At 55.5% G+C, this 17,652-nt stretch overlaps 4 protein-coding genes across 4 annotated transcripts; 2 read left to right on the top strand and 2 right to left on the bottom strand.

Annotated features, from left to right (window-relative positions):
* Window positions 1-784: 784 nt before the first annotated feature.
* On the top strand, window positions 785-2,208 carry C8A04DRAFT_38324 (uncharacterized protein; the record flags this gene model as incomplete). The annotated part of the gene is made up of 2 exons (XM_062784203.1): window positions 785-1,061; window positions 1,118-2,208. 2 exons carry the CDS (start codon window positions 785-787, stop codon window positions 2,206-2,208), a joined length of 1,368 nt encoding a protein of 455 aa, XP_062635743.1.
* A 1,043-nt stretch (window positions 2,209-3,251) lies between these two features.
* On the bottom strand, window positions 3,252-4,892 carry C8A04DRAFT_38323 (putative sorbitol dehydrogenase; the record flags this gene model as incomplete). Its single annotated transcript, XM_062784202.1, has 3 exons — window positions 3,252-4,107; window positions 4,174-4,544; window positions 4,785-4,892. 3 exons carry the CDS (start codon window positions 4,890-4,892, stop codon window positions 3,252-3,254), a joined length of 1,335 nt encoding a protein of 444 aa, XP_062635742.1.
* Window positions 4,893-10,577: 5,685 nt separating this feature from the next.
* C8A04DRAFT_29999 (uncharacterized protein) lies at window positions 10,578-12,646 on the bottom strand (the record flags this gene model as incomplete). The annotated part of the gene is made up of 3 exons (XM_062781215.1): window positions 10,578-11,518; window positions 11,586-12,039; window positions 12,104-12,646. The coding sequence occupies 3 exons, from the start codon at window positions 12,644-12,646 to the stop codon at window positions 10,578-10,580; spliced, it is 1,938 nt and encodes a 645-aa protein (XP_062635741.1).
* A 729-nt stretch (window positions 12,647-13,375) lies between these two features.
* Window positions 13,376-16,292, top strand: C8A04DRAFT_13278 (P-loop containing nucleoside triphosphate hydrolase protein; the record flags this gene model as incomplete). The annotated part of the gene is made up of 3 exons (XM_062777649.1): window positions 13,376-13,588; window positions 13,659-13,719; window positions 13,900-16,292. The coding sequence occupies 3 exons, from the start codon at window positions 13,376-13,378 to the stop codon at window positions 16,290-16,292; spliced, it is 2,667 nt and encodes an 888-aa protein (XP_062635740.1).
* Window positions 16,293-17,652: the final 1,360 nt, after the last annotated feature.

Genomic DNA, 17,652 nt, shown 5'->3' with positions numbered 1-17,652 from the left:
GCCATATTATATGCTCAAGCACCCAAAAGAATAGGAGGCTTTTCTTCTTGGCGGTTGGGGGAAAAGAAGTTGAATCTTCTTGGAAACGAAACAGCATGTTGCCAAACAAACCTCTCCGGTTCTTTGGAGACCGTGTAAAAAGCTTATTGCTGAAGAACAGGGTGTGGATATGGGCAAAGAAACAAACATAAAATAAAAAGAAGACTCTTTTCAACCACCTCTTAGTAAAAGGGCGAGTAATGGGGACCCAGCGCGAACTCTGCACTCTTGTTGTGAATGAGCTCAATCACTGACAGTTGTGAATGTTGAATGTGAAGATATTAGCCAATCACGATTGTAACATAAAGGTTTGGGCAAAGAGGTGAAGATCGAGATTAAGGAAATTGTATGACAGATTCCATCCTTAACACTTTTAAAATTCACCATTGCTTTTGTTTCCAACGGAAGGTGCAGCTGGAACCTTTCTTTGAATGGGCCGTGTGGTGTAAGTTGAACTTGAGCTCCTCCTGGTTTGTGCTGTCAGCTGTAGGGAACTTGCCAACTGCCAGGAGCTCTCCACAGCTGTCAGGCATTGCCTGAATCCAGCACCACCAGCACAGCAGCCCCCGGAGCTTCGGCGGGGCAAGGCTGCATTTCTGCCTTGTCAACCGACCAACCCCGCCAAACGATCAACAAACACGACTCCCTTCAAATTCATCCACACGAGCCCAGGAAAGATTTCCTTTGGCCTCATCGAACCCCGACCTGGATCAGAGGCCCTCACCCACTTCCTCCCAAACGAAACATGGCCGGCCAAGCAGCCAACGAGCTGCTGTCGACCCAAAAGGCGTCCGACTCGGGCCTCAAGGTCGTTTTGCACCCGTTACCTATCCTCGAGATCTCCGACTTTATCGTTCGCGGTTACCAGCGTGGCCTGTCTGGCGCTGTTGTCGGCGTGTTATTGGGGCAGCAGAATGGCCACGAGGTTACTATCGAACACAGTTTTAGCTGCAAGTCAGCTAAGAATGAAAATGGCTTTTACGAGCTTGATCATGAGTGGTTCAAGAGTCGCTTGGAGCAAAGTTGGTACCTCCGCTTACTACCTTGTCGCTGCGACACTTTGCTGATAGATTTTTAGTGAAACTTGTTCACAAAAATCCTGCCCTCGACCTTGTCGGCTGGTACTCGCTCGTACCAAAAACCGGACCCTCTGCCTTACATCTCCCCATCCACAACCAGATCAGCGCCTATAACGAGTCGGCCGTCCTTCTCGGCTTCCATGTCGAAGACATCTTAGATGCAGCCTCCGGGGACCCTCTTCCGATTACAATATACGAGAGCAATATGGAAGCGGAGGACGCTAAAGATACTGCGGGCGAGGACAAAGAGATGAAGGATGCTGACACGACTACCAAGATGGTTCTACGCTTCCGCAAGCTGCCATACACCACAGATTCCGGTGAGGCCGAGATGATCGCGATGCAATTTATCCGGGAAGGGGGTTCTAGTGCCGCCGTAGACAGCACGGAGAAACACATTCTGGAGCAGTTTGATCAGAAGATTGCTGTAGATGATGGCAAAGGCAAACGTAGGGCGGTCGCCTACGCTGGGAGCAGCAAATCGAAGAAGGACACTGCCGCTGCTGCCGCTGCTGAACAATCGGTCACTAAAACAAACCTCGATGCCAACCTCACGCGCGCCGAGTCCGAGTACATGGGGGCTCTCCAGGCCAAGTACAACGCCGTCAAGATGATGAAGTCCCGTCTCGCCCTCGTCATCACCTACCTCCAAAACCTTCCACCCACCTTCACTTCTGGCGAGCAAACGACCTCCGACGCCGCCGATGCCGCCCGCGCCGACCCAGCACAGCAATATACCGTCCCTTCCAATACCATCCTCCGACACATCCAAGCCCTCGTCACCAACGCCGACCTAGTCGCCACCGCCCCCGGTGAGCTGGCTAACACATTAGAACAAGAAATCCGCCGCGAGACCAACGATGTCAACCTCATCTCCCTCATTTCCGATCTCGTCTCGAGCGTTAACGAGGCCCGCGAGGCCGGCAAGAAGTTCCACATCGTCGAGTCTGCCCGCCACCAGCGCCAGGGCCGGAACTTGGGCGGTAGCAGTGGGGGTGGTGGGTTTGGTAGTGCCGGATCGTACGACCATTCATTGCTCACATCCGAATTTGGGCTGGGCTCATATCCTGCTACTGCTGCCGAGTACTAGGTCGAATGGTAGCAAGAGCAGTAGGCGCAAAATGGGCTTTTTCGTGGGTTGCTTCGTCTAAGGAATAGATGGAAGGCACACATTCGTCCACACTTACACGAAGAGCAACCTCGGGGGTTGGATGGTGACTGCGATGACAATGACAATTACAATGGAGTTTATGACCGTGGTTTACGGAAATGAACCGTTTGAACCGGTATGATGCAGGTTACGCCACGGAAGCAAGCATAAGGAGTTGGCATCTGGCACGCCTTAGATGTGCCAGTGGGTTATTTGTGTATTCCTTTATTTTGTTTTATTTGTTTTGGCGTTCAAGAACCAGTGACTCAATAGAGGCATAGCCATTTCCTCTCTCATGAAAATGGTTCATTGACGGTGGTGTTTGGTAGAAAGGGGTTATTGACAGTGAGGGCGGTGTTTGAGGGTGCAGGAAAAGAGTGAGTGACAGCGTCCACTAGGAGCCTAAGATTATTAAACTTAGTTTAGCAGGCGAGTTAGTACGGGCCTACTTCAAGGGCAGTTATTTAACCACTTCATTTTCATCACCAGAAGCATGTTTTCATACTTTTCATCTAAAATTTCATTCCCAATACGCCAAGTCCCAAGGAGAACTGTTATCTGTGAATAATTAAAAAACATGGAAAGGAAAAGTTCCAAAAGAAAGAGTCATAACCGACGCCCAAACTGATCAACCAAAGCCCATCTGGCCGAACCATTGTCTAACGCTCATGTATCGCTTTCTTTGCCTTCTTTACCCTCTTCAGCTGCGCCTAAAATCGTGAGTTTCTCGCGTTGTTAAAGAAAAAGAAGGGAAGGGGGAAAAAGGAGAAAAGAAACCAAGAAACCATCCAGTTACAGCTCTACCCGATCATTGACGTAACCAACAAACCGACCGTCCAACCAACCCAGTTCTGTCCGTCCATCTATGTATAGTATGTTGCCTGCCAAGTCTGAAAAGGAAAACCAAAGAAAAAGCTGGATGTGAAAGAGGAGGCAAGGAAAAAAACAAGATAAAGGAAAACAAATGGTATCTGACCTAGGCATCAAGCCTCAATAACAACCTTTAACACTAGCTTCCCCTCCGGATCGACTGTTTTACTCGCCAGCTCAAACGCCCGGTCTGCATTCTCCAATCCTTTGAACCGATGTGTCACCATCTGGTCTAGGAATGGCAATAAGCACCCACCACCACTGACACCAGCTTTGCCCGCTTTCCTCGCTCGCTCGCTCGCGCATAGCAGCTTGATGCCAGTGACATACGTGTTGGCATATCGGAAGATCCCGAGAATATCAATCTCGCGCAAATGCGCGACTGACATGGGGATTGTCTGCACGGGGGTTCCCATGCCCACCATGATGACCTTGCCGCCGGCGCGGGTAGCGTACAGCGAGGTGTGCATGCAGACTTCCTTTCCGGTACACTCAAAAGTGACGTCGACGCCGTCAGCCTCCTCTTCGTCGCTGTAGATCGACGGGTCAGAGGCTGTAAGCGAGAGCATATCGGCGGCAAGCGACCTGGCGTAGTCAAATTGGGAAGAAACTGAGAGCGTGCTGGCAGGCGTCATGACGCCGTCTAGCGGGGTGGATGTGCCGGAGCTACTAGGGCTGTACATGGACGAGCAACTGGGCGAGCTGTGTAAGGGCCGCTCAACAACGTAGCCGTGGGTAGCGAAGCCCTTGGCGATGGCGAACTCAACTCGGCCTTGATCCACATCAGCGATGGTCACGGTCGAGCAGCCGGACTGCCTGGCCATGGCCGCCGTGAGGAGGCCAACGGCGCCAGCGCCAATGACCAAGGCGGAAGAGCCGGGTGTCGGTTCTGCCCGGTTGACTGCATGGATCGCGACAGAGAGGGGTTCTAGGAGAGCGGCAGCATCAAAGGAGATATTGTCGGGCAGTCTAAACAGGTAGAAACAAGTCAGTTGATCCATCTTCGTCTGTCGAGTTGGGTTGGGGAAGGCTCACTTGTGACACCACGTAGCCGGATGATTTATCCTCTCCTGTAATGTGCCCTGGAAGTGTGGCACCGATTTGGCACTACTCCTAAACTTCATGCGCTTGCAGAGGTTATACCGGCCCTTGCGGCAGATGCCACATTGGCCACAGGGAATGCCGACCTCAAGGGCAACACGATCACCAAGGTTGAAGCCGGTCACCTGGGGACCAATGGCGACGACAACACCCGACGATTCGTGGCCGAGTGAGAGGGGCATACAAGCGCAGAGGTCGCCATTGGCGAACTTCTTGTAGTAGCTGACATCAGACCCACAGATTCCGGTGGTGTGGATAGCAACTTGAAGTTCACCGATGCTAGGGTCCTCGATAGTCCTCCGCTCCTAATGTGAGCCATCAAGTTAGCGGAAAGCCCGCCAAGTAAGTGTGTTGTTGAGAGAGTGTGTGTGCGCATATATGTGCATGTGTATGTGTGGCACGTAGTTGGGTCAACACAAGGGACCAGACCCGAGCCACATGCTCAGCTGGCGACCGTTGTGTGTCACCAGCTAGAGATCTGAGATCTCTCGTGAACGCTAAGGTCAAGAATGGAAGGAGCATAAGGAAGAAAAGCGGTGCCGTACCAGGCGCAGGTCGCGTGGCCCATGGAGGACGGACGCGTTAATGGTCGAGGTTTTGGAGGCGCCGGCAAGGTGCATCGCTGCCGATTCGCCTGTTGCGCAGGGCGCCATCTCGATAGGGCGGCGGCTAAGTGGGATGAGAGTGGGATGAGGCGTGGGATAGGGCGAGCTTGGCCAACGAGAAAGGGTTCCCCGTGGGGTTGGGGGTCGCAGCTGATGTTGGGCAAGAGGGATGCGGCTCTTTCTTGACGGCCGCAGCGTGGGATGAGGGGGGAGAAGAGGGTGTAAGTAGTTTCAGGGGCCCAGGGGGCTTGTTGAGTTTCACCGACGGGTGGCAAGCTCGCAACTTGCTGGTTGATCAAAAGAACCCGTCACAGGACGGGGATGATGGAGTCGATGGAAGGTGAGAAGTGCCTTCGAGACGGAGGAGAGGACGCCGGGCAGGACCCCCACACTTTAAGCAGAGAGTGTCGATGGTTTGGCCGCCATGAGAGGAACGGTTGACGTGCTGCAATGTGTCAATCCGCGGTGCGGATCGTCCGGGGCCGACGAACCTAGCTAGGAGCTAGGAAAGGAGTGTTCGACAACGGTCTCAAAAGGTTGGGGAGGGGGGTACGATGCAGGGTCCAGGAGCGGAGGTCAAGATGCGTGCTCTGTTCCAAGGGCCCGGCTGGCCTCGCCAGTCAGATACCGACTAGTTATCTCTGCACAAAGGCTACACGCTGGGCACAATGCGCTCCAAGGAGCCCCGACAATCTCGGGAGAGCATGATGAAGCAGGTTAGTGTCCAGGCAATCTTTCGGCACGAACTCCCACCACCCATGTCTATCGGCCCTAGAGCGGGAGATCGCAACGTCTGGGACATATCCACTCTCTTCTGGATACTGTGCAGTCTTCAGCCGGGGCCCAGCGCGGTTGCTACAAGGCCACTCGGGCGCGGTGAGATGCAATGGCACCTACACTACACTACGAGTGGCTGCAGCGTGCGGGCTCTCCTCTGGTACGGTGTTGAAGTCATTATCAAGCGCGGTCCCGAGCTGAGTGGCCGTGGAATGGTGGCATTCATGGGATCCATGAGACCCACGGGACCCATGGGACCCTATGGTGCAGAACTGGCAGAGAGCAGGCTATGTTCTGGGAGCGATATGCTGGTTTCGGCCAGTCCTGGCGCGATTCGGAGCACTGGGGGCGAGAATGTTTCCTGTCTGGGGTGGTTCGTCTCGTCGTCAAGTGGAGACCCGGGCGATTAGGTGCTTCCGACAGAAGCTGCACGGGAGTGATGGCCGGCTTCCATGCAGCAGACTAGCAGACCATGCGCGCGTTGTGTGGGCCGAAATGCTTGGCGCAGTCGAAAGACGGAAATCCCAAGGGTGCGAGTTTGCGAGGGGTCCCTGGGAGAGCGGGACACCTCGTGCGGGGCCCTGGGCGAGGCGAGGAAACGCCGAGACCTGCTCCCATGAGGAAACACGGCTCGAAACAGAACAGACTGTGGAGAGCTTTGAGCGAGGTCCTGGGCGTCCATCTCAGCCGTCCATCGACAGCCAGGGACGTGAGCGAATCGATGCACCTCGTGCGAGCACGCCATCATCTGGCGTGCTCTCCATGGGCCGTGGAACCACGGCAATCTCTGTCGCCTTGAGATGGGTGATATCAGACGGAGGACGGAACACGGAACATGGCGCGAAGAAGCCGCCTGTTTCGTTTTTAGCGAAGCTACACAACTCCCGGATGCCGCGAGATTCAGGAATGACGATGGTAACGGCCGCCATTGCCGCAGTATAATGCTGATGGTCTTTAGTCTTCTTGGCCCTGTCATGCCGTTTCTTCCCAGCCCGCCAAACATTGGCCGTCCATTCTGCAGAAAACGCATCCGATTGCGGAGTTAGTATTGCTACGGGACGCAAACCAACCTCAGGCCGTTGAACGAATTGATACGGGTATAAGCAAGTCCGTGGAATCCCAAGCAACCAGGCAGGACGCCGGGGTTGGGAGGTGGGTGTGGGTTCCTGCATTTGATGATGACGCGAACCAGGAGTTCCTGAAAAAATTTAGTTATCGCGGTTAAACCACACGAAAAAGAGACCCAACACCTTGCTGGCCTCGGGGAAACAACGGTTCGCGCAATTGTGTGCGTCGCCCGGGAAGGAGGGAACGCTCCCGCAACACCAATGCCCCTTCCCATTCGTATGTACCGAAGTCATTCCGCCTTGTCGTCAGTGAGTCGGCCTTACCTTGTTTGATTCTTCGCAAAGATTTCTTCCCCTCTCTCGCTCCTCCTCTCAGGTGGGTGTGATTGAAATATTGCAACATTTATTTTCAGCACCGCCGGCATCCGTAAAGATTAGCGAGATCCTAGCTGAGACTACGAGAGCTTGTTTGACCTCTTCGCTTCCTCACCCCATGGCTTTCTTTTCTCCCCGCCCAAGCCGCCGTATGTTCCTCTCCGTCCCGTGTACCCCAGAAACAAAAAAAAAAGAGAAGCACGAGCTTGTCTCCGCACACAATGCTGCCGAATGCTACCTCACTGTTGGTTCGTCGTATCTCACTCTTCCGTCTTCGTTCTGGAAATGGGCATTTGTCGCCGGCCATCGCTCTCACTCCGTCGCCACCGCCCTGGTTAGCAGTGATCGGAGTGATTTTCCTCGACAACTCTATCCGAGGCGGATCTGCGTGTGGAGCCGAACCCTTGATGCTTCCAACCGCTCGGCCAAAACTCCACTGCTCGATACTCCAATCACGGCCATCCATCCAGGATCTGCCAAACGGCCCGGGAGTGGCTTCTCATGGGATGAACGCCGGTTGAAGACCGCCATTCCACCGAGGTCGAACTGGCCTTCGAAGACGATCTCGGGAAGACCGCCAGGAGATCACATTCGGAGATTTCTGCCTCATTGAACAAATCCGACAAACCGGGGACGAACGGGCGTCAGGGCCATCGATTTGCGATGCTGGGTGGTTGACTTCTCCCGTTTTGCCGGCCCTATCGCAAAGCGCACATGGCATGACAGGGGTCTCTGGTCCGCCGAGCCTATGAAACGGAGCAGCGACCTCCAGACCAAAATCCCAATTTTTCTTCCATCTGAGAACTTCGCCCAGGGAGAAAGTTGGAGAGGTTGGAGAGGAATTGCTTCCTGGACATGTGCAATTCTCACAACACACCGCCTGATCCCGTTGCCGCAGTTTCCCCGAATTGTTACCCGGATGCCATTACACTACGAAGCAGAGTAGCCTGTGCCGGGAGCGGATCGATATCGGTGAGACAGCCGTCCTGCACCGGGTCAAACTCTTATCAGGGAGTGATAGCGGGCGCTTCGCACTGACGCTCGCCGGTACGTATTGTGCATTATCAGATGCAGTGACTTCCTACCCGCAGTAGTGTGAGGGTCGATCCATCCCTCACCGAATGCTCGTTCCCTCACGTGTCTCTCGTCAGTACAGAGGGAAGGGTGGGGCATGAACGCAGCTTCACGAGTTGACTCGAAAACTAAACAGCGATGATCGTGAGGTTTCATCGAAAAAGGCGGCTCAAGAGGGAAAGGTAAAAATACACACTAAAAATCCAGTACCCTACGAGAGTTTGAGACATGATAACATCATTGCCAAGGCACTAAAGGTGGAGCCACGAGGGTTCTCGGGAAGCCTTCTTTTTTTGTTCACCCGCCTCAGAGTCACAGTTGGCTGCACGCCGTCAACGCCGTCAGAAGCTTCAAGCAGCTCGGCTCCGGCCTGATGCCGTGCCGCTTCTTCGATGCCGGGTTTCTGAATCTGGGAAGCCGAGGGCCTTGCGGAACGGTAGAATATTAGCACCTTGATTGAGGAATCTCTCCCTACACAGTAGACGAGTTTCAGACTTCGACCGACAGCTATCACGGCCTCAGCGACGGCAAATCCAGGTCAGCATCAACCGGTCCGACCAGTGCAAGCCCAGGGTGCGAACGGCGTAACATCGGCCGACCCTAGATCTCGCGCCATCTCCGTTACCCCTGGAGTTGAGGTGTCTAGCGAAGTGTTCCGCTGTTCCCCGGGATAACAGGGCATTGAGCCCCATCACGTCGCAGGGAGCTTTCTCATCGAAGCGGCTGAATTCGGAACGGCCGGGTGGCCCGAGCGACGTTACGCAAACAGAAGAGGTTTTGCCCTTGGACCGCCAACCGACCAGAGGGCTTCCAAGACATCAAAGGAGGTAAATTTGCAGGTTTTTCTGTTGTCAGACCAGAGCGGCAGCTCTGCCGTCCCGAAACGTTGTATCTGGTGTCATTGACCAGCCCATCGATGAAGTCATCGTCGTCATGCGTACGCGGGAACCTTGCTTGAAGGCAAGGCAACCCGCCCGCGGCCCGGGAGTCACGCTGAGGCAGCGCATGCGTGAAGTCTCCATCTCTCGCCGCCGGCTTCTGGCCTGTCGACATACCACCTGCAGCGGAGGATAGGCGAGCTCGCCTACCTCGGAAAACCAGGAGGGCTATTCGCAAATCGCAATGTTGTATTGCGGAACGTTCTCTTCCCGGCGTCGTGGAAACAAAGCGGTGAGTTCGATCTGCTCTACCATGTACCTACCGGCCGGCACGGCACACAGTTATCGCTTTGCGTGTTGCCAACCGATTCCCTCGAATCGTTCCACGCGGTCGAACCACCGAGCGATAGGCAGCCTTAGAAGGAGCGATAGCACAGTGTAACCGAGATATCTTCCAAAGTCCAGAATGGAGAGCCCTCCGGGGAGACGCATTGGCATGCCTCGTTGCAGCTCTTATTCCCAGGCACGGCCGCGGTGCGTGCAGGAGAACCTTGACGGATCACTAATAGTGTAAAACAATCTCTTGAGATTCATTGATTAGGTCTTTGTGCGTAACTCCCCTCGGATCCCGAGATATGTCCTGACCCCCATCTTCCCCCTGCCCAGCCTTTTCTCTCCCAATGTCACTACAGCCGCGACTTCTCCTTTTAACCCTCCTTTCCCCCGTACCCCCACGACGGGACGGCCCTGCCGGGTACCGAGCCGTCTGGGGGAAGGGGGGCAAAGGTGGAAGAAATGGCAGATTCGTTTCGTGGGGGAACAGAAGGACGAAATGAGTCGGGGATCGGCGTCCTTTCTCCGCATGGAAGAACTTCTTAGCTTTTCGGAAAGAACTATCCCGGTGTGCCGACGTCAAGGTACCCTACACTAAGGCTGGCTGATTGTGAGTGTTGCTGTTGGGCGAGACGATGGATGGGTTACGTGGCGAAGAACACATGCGCATCTCTCTCACTCCACGTTTCCTTCGTGGTCTTTGGGGATGGCGGGCTGGTTTACTAGAGATCCGTACTCACCAGCAAGGTAGTGTAGAACTTACGAAGATTTCAAGGTAAAATGGAACTAAGGGACGAACCACAATGTGAACTTATTTCACAGCTCGCTTTAACCGTCTGTTACCGGGGAAGACAATTCCATGGGACAGCGTCTCTCCTCGGTTGTTCTTGAAAGACTATTTCGAAGGAAGCAGGCATCACCTCAAACATCAGGGCTGGGTAGGACTACCGTAAGAGCAGGACACAGAGACAAAACAAAACAAGCCTTCTGGTATCGACATTTAGGCCATGAGATATAACCTCAGAAACATAGATGATGTAATCACTCAGCTGCCACCGTCCCCCGATCGAGATGATATGCGATGATAGCCCATCCCATACCGAAACAATACCGCTACCGGAACATTCATTCATTCCCAGCCTTGAGTTCCACTCACTCCCTGACCAACCGTTTCCCCCCTCCCCTTTCACTCTCCCTCTTAGTTTCGTCTTAGCAGATATCAACCCCCTTTAAAAAGTGCTCGCAGCCAACCGACTCGCAGCATTCCGCGCATCCACCCGGTCCTCATCATCCTCCTCCAGCACACCCTGCATCCGTCCCGCAGCACCGCTCAGCGCTCTCGACCTTGCACTACCATCACCGCCAGGACTCCCAGCCCCACCCAAACCGCCCTGCTCATCACCACCGGCCCCCTCTCCCTCCTCTCCCTCAGCCCCGCTGCCTACCAAGCTCCCCGAGACACTCCGGGTGAGTGCGTCCACGCTGCGCCGGGGCACGCCACTCCAGGCGTCGCCCTTGGGACCCTGGCTGGCGGCCAGCGCAGTACGGCGGCCGGCAGCGGCCGCAGCAGGCGGATGGCTTTCGCGGCCGAGACGGCTGAGGCCGCCGCTGGCGTCGATGGAGCGGATGTCTGGGCGGACTGATTCGAGGAGGGAGAGGGTGCGGCGCTCGGCTTCGATCTCGCGGAGGACATACTCGCGGACGGCGAGACGCAGGTCGGCGGCGGTGCGGTTAAACCAGCGGCGGCGCTCGTGGACGAGGTTCTGGGTGACGCGGGTGGTCTTTTGGAAGAGGGCGGACTCGGCGTGGCGGGCCTCGTCGAGGGTGGCGATGGCTTCGTCGACCTTTTCGCGGCGGACGTTGGAGGACGCTTTGATGCGGTCGGCTGCGTTGAGGCGGGAGCGGGTGGTCTCCTGGGCCTGGAGGAACTCGCGGATGAGGATTTGGCGGTTGGTCAGGGTTTCTTTGACGACGAAGGCATCTTGGGAGTGGTATTGGAAGGGGTCGCCAATGGTGGTGGCCTCTGCGGTCGCCTGGGCTGCGTGGTAGTCGCCGACGGTCTGGACGATCTTGCCCAGCTTACGGTACGCGTTGGCCAGGCCGGGGTGTGGCTCTTGGACGTTCATGGCCCCGAGTTTGACGCCAAAGTCGGATTCCGAGAGACCAAGGCCTGAGATGTTAGCTGTGATGCTACAGGAAAAGAAAAGTAAGGGAAGAGTAAACTCAAGCAAACTAACATCTCCTCGACTTGACGAGCTTGTCCACCTTGTGGCCAGCATCCATAGATCCAAGGTAAAACAGCTTAACAATGGGCCGGGCTTCCTGTAGCTCGGGGGTATCGTCTGGGGGCGGGGCAAATTGCTTGAGGATCTTGCGGCGCACGCCCGTGGCCGGCTGCTTCTTGCGGACCATCGGGCTGTACCCAAAGTCGCTCTCGACGAAAAGCACCATCTCGTCGTCACGCATGAGCACCTCGTTACTGCACACATAGTGGAACCACCGCTGTAAGAGGGCCTTGATGCGGATCTCATCCTCCTCGGTGCCCGCGCCGGCAGAGGTCAGCGCGGGAGGGACAGATGGCACGATGGCCTCGGGGTTGGCCGAGATAAGGTGTTCGGCGAGCTTGATGAACTCGGAGTGGAGACGGCGCACATCGCGGTACTGGGTGGTCCGGAAGGCCGGGAGGTTTGTCTGGAACGGTACCCATATTAGTGATATGTCCCTAAGCTTTTCGTCCTCAACAACTCGTACGTACATGAACATCGAATCGCAAAATTGGGTCCTTGCGCCCAGTACGCTCAAGCCCAGTGATCTTGGCCTGCAGCTTGAACTGCGGCGGCGGAGGTTTCCTGGGCTGCTGCTGCTGCCGCTGTTGCTGCTGCTGTTCCTGCGTCGGCTGTCCATGACCTTGCTGTTGCTGCGTCTGCATCTGCGTCTGCGCTTGCGCTTGCGTCTGCCCCTGCGGTTGCGGCGACTGAGGCCCCTGACCCCCCACAAATCCCTGCTGTTCAGGAATCGGTTCGGCCGGTGCTAGTGCTTCTGATTGAGGCTCGGTAGGCTGCGATACGGTGCTGCTCGCAGTATCCGGCCGCCTGTATTCAACGTCGCTCCCACCAAACCCGCCGTCGTCGCTGAGGCCAGTGTTCGAGCTCGGGTACCGGAAAGGTGAACCGGGAGCGTCGGCCGTGATGGATCCGAACACGGTTTGGGTCTGTCGGGGCGACGAGCTCGGCGAGTTCCCCCAGGGGGACGTTTCGGCGGGTTGTTCGGGGTCGTGGATTGATGAGCTGTAGTCCATGGCGGGCTGTGTATTACACCTCGGATGTGATGACGTGGTGCGGTGGTTGTGGTAAGGGATAGATGTTCCGGTCGAGTGAACTAGGTTCGGCCTTGAGTATCCCGTCGCGCGGGGTCGGGGGTTCGGAGGATAATTGTCGGGCGGGCATAGATCTCAAAGACAGCTCTCAATCAACCGCGCGCCGAGGAACAAGCGATGCCTCTCAAGACGCAGGTTGCGTTACACGATGATGCTCGGTGGCTTGTCGCAGCTGCTCCGCATTGTCGTCAGTGGTGGAAACGACGCAGCTGCCTTGCTCCAGGGTTAGGACAGGGTTGTGTCAGGGTTAGCATTGGCTTGGCGCCAAGCAGAGCGGGGTCCATGTTCTTGAACATTGTTGATGCACGGACCCTTTTCATGTTTTCTTGAAAGGACCCCTCCTCTCAAAGTCAATATTTCAGGTTACAGGAGAAGCAAACAACAACAAGCTTCAAACCACTGGCAGGCTGAATTATAATTGCGGTCCACCAGAGTTTGGGCCCTAATTTTGGGTTGTTGTGTCCGAAACATTGATGTTGGTTTACGCACATAGCTGGGTACCCCGCCATGTCGCGCCAACCAACATCTAAATCGCCAGACTAAACCTCCAAGTCAACTTTTCTGTGTTGTGCTTTTATCCCTCTTTTTCCCTGTCTTTCTCTCTTCCTATGCTTTCAATTCCCCGTAAACCTCACAATACGCAGTGACGAAATGGTCTGGGCTGCCCCTCTCCGAGCCAACTGCCGTCATGGCCAGGGCAAGCTATCAAAGTCAAAAAACGCCCTCTCAGCAGCTGTATTGGGGTTGAAACATACTCAATTGGCCCGGATCAGGTTTGCACGGAATTATTCGAGTGACCATGCCCATCATGAAGCGCGGATTGAAAATGTCCGCAACATTGGCATCATTGCCCATGTCGACGCGGTGAGTATGGGCTGTGCTCGAGGGTACGAGTTGTGAAATGACACGGTAACATACAGCTAATGCCATGCAGGGCAAAACAACTACCACGGAGCGCATGCTGTACCACAGCGGTCGGACTCGTCACATCGGGAGTAGGTAATTCTTATTTGCTATCATAACCATGAAAACCTTGGATAAATATACCTGAAAGTTGAGATTTTTTCGATTTTAAAAGAAAAGGGGGAGGACAAAAATAACCTTTCTAAAACCCGGGAAACAATATGCAATGCAATGAGCGGGTCAGCCATGGACACTTTGCTAACTTGAGCCAGATGTTGATCATGGAAACACCACAACCGACTTCCTCCCCATGGAACGAGAGCGAGGTATCACCATCCAGTCGGCTGCCGTGACCTTCCAGTGGCCGCCCAAGGGCCTCTGCCCGCCAGACCACGAGCCCAAGACGATCAACCTGATCGACACTCCCGGCCATCAAGATTTCCGCTACGAAGTCGACCGCTGCCTGCCCATTCTGGACGGCGCGGTGTGTATCTTGGACTCAGTTAAGGGCGTTGAGACTCACACCGAGCGTGTCTGGGGGTCGGCCCAGCTGTCCAAGATTCCCCGGCTTCTATTCGTCAACAAGCTAGACCGTGATGGTGCCAGCTTCCGACGTTCGGTGCTTGAGGTGGCCTCCCGACTGCGGACCTGGCCGTTGCTCTGCCAGATCCCTTGGTGGAATAAGGACGAGTTTATTGGTGTGATCGACGTCATCCACCAACACGGCTTCAAATTTTCTAGCACGGGCATTATGTCTGTCGTCACCAAGCAGAGCCTCACAAACCACAACGACGCGCTGCTGGAGGAGATGGAAACGGCTCGTCTACGTCTTATTGAGACCCTCTCCGAGAATGATGACCAGATCATGGAGGAGTTCCTTGAAGTAGAAAAGGATGTCCCGTCCTCCTCCATCAAGGCGGCCATTCGCCGTCTTATCAAGGACGGGGAGGCCAAGTTTACCCCTATCTTTGCTGGCGCTAGTCTCCGAAACATTGGCGTACAGCCACTACTAGATGCCGTGGTGGACTACCTCCCGAGTCCAGACGAGCGGCCACCGTTACAGATCATCGGAGGCGCAGCCCCGACGCTACCAGAGCTTCTCACGAAACCATCCAAGAAAAAACGGGCGGTCACCCAACAACCGCCGATCGCGGCCCTGGCCCACGTCTTCAAGGTGGTTGACGACCCACGCCGGGGCATGATGAGTTGGGTTCGCATCTATCACGGCTCCATCGGGCGGATGGCCCATATGTGGAATAGCCACGTCCACGCCTTTGAACGAGCGCAACATCTTCTTCATGTATCAGCCAAGGACCACCACGAAATCCCAGAGTTACCCACCGGTCATATCGGGGCCCTGACCGGCCTCAAATCAGCCCGCACAGGAGACACCCTCGTCACGTTCCCCGGCCACCATGGCAACTCAGCGCCCGAATCGTTCCAAAATCTGCGGATCAAAGCCCTCGAGACTCCCCCAGCCGTCGCTTTCATCGCCATCGAGCCGTACACGCGCACGGCAAGCGAAAAGATAGAGGAAGCCCTCTCGAGGTTATCCCGCGAGGACCCTAGCATCCGGTGGACCAAAGACGAGAAGACGGACCACCTGATCTTGTCTGGCATGGGCCTGTTGCATCTCGAGATTGCCCAGGACCGACTGCTCACGCATTACAAGATCGACCGCGAGTCGGCCATGTGGGGTGACATCGAAGTCGAATACTCTGAATGCCCGCTGGCCTCAAGTAGCCCACACCGCACCGTCTATGACCGCAGTATCCGCGACAAGGCTGGCAAAGCCGGCTGCACAGTCACCATCGAACCCTTCCAGTCATCCCACGAAACAGAAGAAGTAGAAGAAGGGACAGTCTACGACGACAAACCCCGCCATCACGACGGCCTTCTCGAATTCCGCACCGAGCGCGACGGCAACCTAATCCACATCACTATCCCCGTCGACCCCAAAGCCGATCTCACAACCCTCCCCTTCGACCCAGACCTCGTCCGCCAACAGCTCTTCAACGGAGCCATCGCCGGCCTCGCCCGCGGGCCCCGCCGAAACGCCCCCGTCCGCCGCTGTCTAGTCCACGTCACCTTCGACCCAGCCACCGATTTCTTCGGCCCTGTTGCGTCCACAGGCGGACACATCACCAACGCGGCCTTGTTCGCCGTCCGCGGCGCGCTCAAGGAAGCCCACAGCCAAGGACAAGTCGGTATCCTCGAGCCGTTCTCCCACGTGCAGATCTACTGTCCCGAGGAAGCCGGGCACGCCATCCAACATGACCTCGCTGCCGTTCGCGGAGGGCGTGTACTACAAGTCCGCAAGCCCGAAGACGATGATGCGGCCGCTGATTTCGACAGCTCCACCACCCAATCCCCCTCCAACAACAACAACAGTAACGACGGAGAAACACCCCCGAGCATCACCATAATCGACACCAGCAAAGTATACTCCCCGCCCGACCCGTACGAATCTATCCAGAGCTTGCGCGGCGCGAAGAAAGCGGTTGTGCGCATGCTGAGTATTGTGGCGGAGGCGCCGCTGAAGGAAATGATGAAGTATGATAGTCATTTGCGCAGTATGACTGGTGGACGGCATACACTGCAGCTGGACCAGGGCGGGTTTGAGTTGGTTACGGGGCAGAGGGAGAAGGCGTTGGATGTTTGGTAAGCTTGGTTGAAGATATCAGGACATGGTGGTTGGACACGAAGCTTGGGGACATAGGAAAAGCGAGGTTCTATCTGGATGATTGATGCCTTGCTGGTAGGGGAAAAGTGTATGAGAACATTGAAACTGGGTTTTTACATCCAGCATGGTATATTTTAGCATGATAGCTGAACTGACAGTGAATAGAACAATGTCGTGGCTCGCCTTTACCCAAGTACATACCTATCTGAGCACCCCGACCAGATGTCCTGTCACTCAGTTGGGTCACGGAGACAAAGAAGACAAGGGAGTGACGAAGAAGATGTGATTTTTATCCAAGAACAAACCCCACAATCGTATGGTGAACCTATCCAAAACCCTACGGCCTAGGAATCGGCCCAACAACTTAGTATCTATCCAGCGATGTGTTTTTCACCTCGCACCGAGCACTTAATCTTATAACACGGTTCCATGTCCCATAACACACCCCCAACACCCACAGTACAGCGTCTTGTCTCTCAGGCCGGAGTTCATAACACAGCGCTCATCTGATGGCCTAGAGAAGATGGCTGGCGGATAGAAGCCTAGCAAAGTAGAACTCCCGTGACGTGGTCCCGTGAATTGACAAGTGTACCAAAGGAGACAACAAAACGGGCACTAAGTGAACGTTAGTTGACCGATAGAACACGGCATGGCACAGTCATGAACCTGAAAGTGTGGCACTCACCTCGCGACCTGGATATTGGCTTCCCAAGGTGATGTTCCGGTAATTAGTGTGAACACAGGTCTAGCAAAGTGATGTTCCTACAATATGGCCCTACAAATCATTAACTATATGCCACGAGATAATAAACTTTGCACTGAGTGAAGGCTAAATGACCTACCTGCAAGACATGACGCAGCGCGGCTATTGACCGCATAGTGAGGGACTTACCTCGCAGTGCAGTCATAGGCGTCACAAGGTGATGTCCCCGCGGCGCAGACACCAGTCCCACAAGGCGGTATTCCCGCAGCGCGGTCCTACACCTCGAAAGGAGAAGTCCCCGCGGCGCGCATAAAGACATCGCGCCCCCGCAGCGAGGACCTGGGCCGCGGAAGTTGAAGTCCCTGCGGCGCGGACCCGGCCCCAGTGTTCCAGCGGCGCGCACCCCGGACTCAGCGGGTGAATCCCCTACAGCGCGGCCCCGTGAATCGCCAACTATATATGAGGAGCGAATCGGGCGCTGGCGTCATCTGGCGATGTAGCGCCGCGGCGCGGTGAGCTACGGACCAGTGATAATGTCCCATGAATGAGGTCGGTGTTGCGGCCTCTGTTGGCCGTGGCCGCGGGAGCGCAGTTGGCCGTAGAAGGGCGGAACTGGCGCAGCGCAGTAGCTTCTTGAGT

The sequence above is a fragment of the Dichotomopilus funicola genome (genome assembly GCF_033296635.1).
Source record: "Dichotomopilus funicola strain CBS 141.50 unplaced genomic scaffold C8A04scaffold_45, whole genome shotgun sequence".
Taxonomy (NCBI): domain Eukaryota; kingdom Fungi; phylum Ascomycota; class Sordariomycetes; order Sordariales; family Chaetomiaceae; genus Dichotomopilus; species Dichotomopilus funicola.
This window is presented reverse-complemented; position numbering and strand designations above follow the sequence as displayed.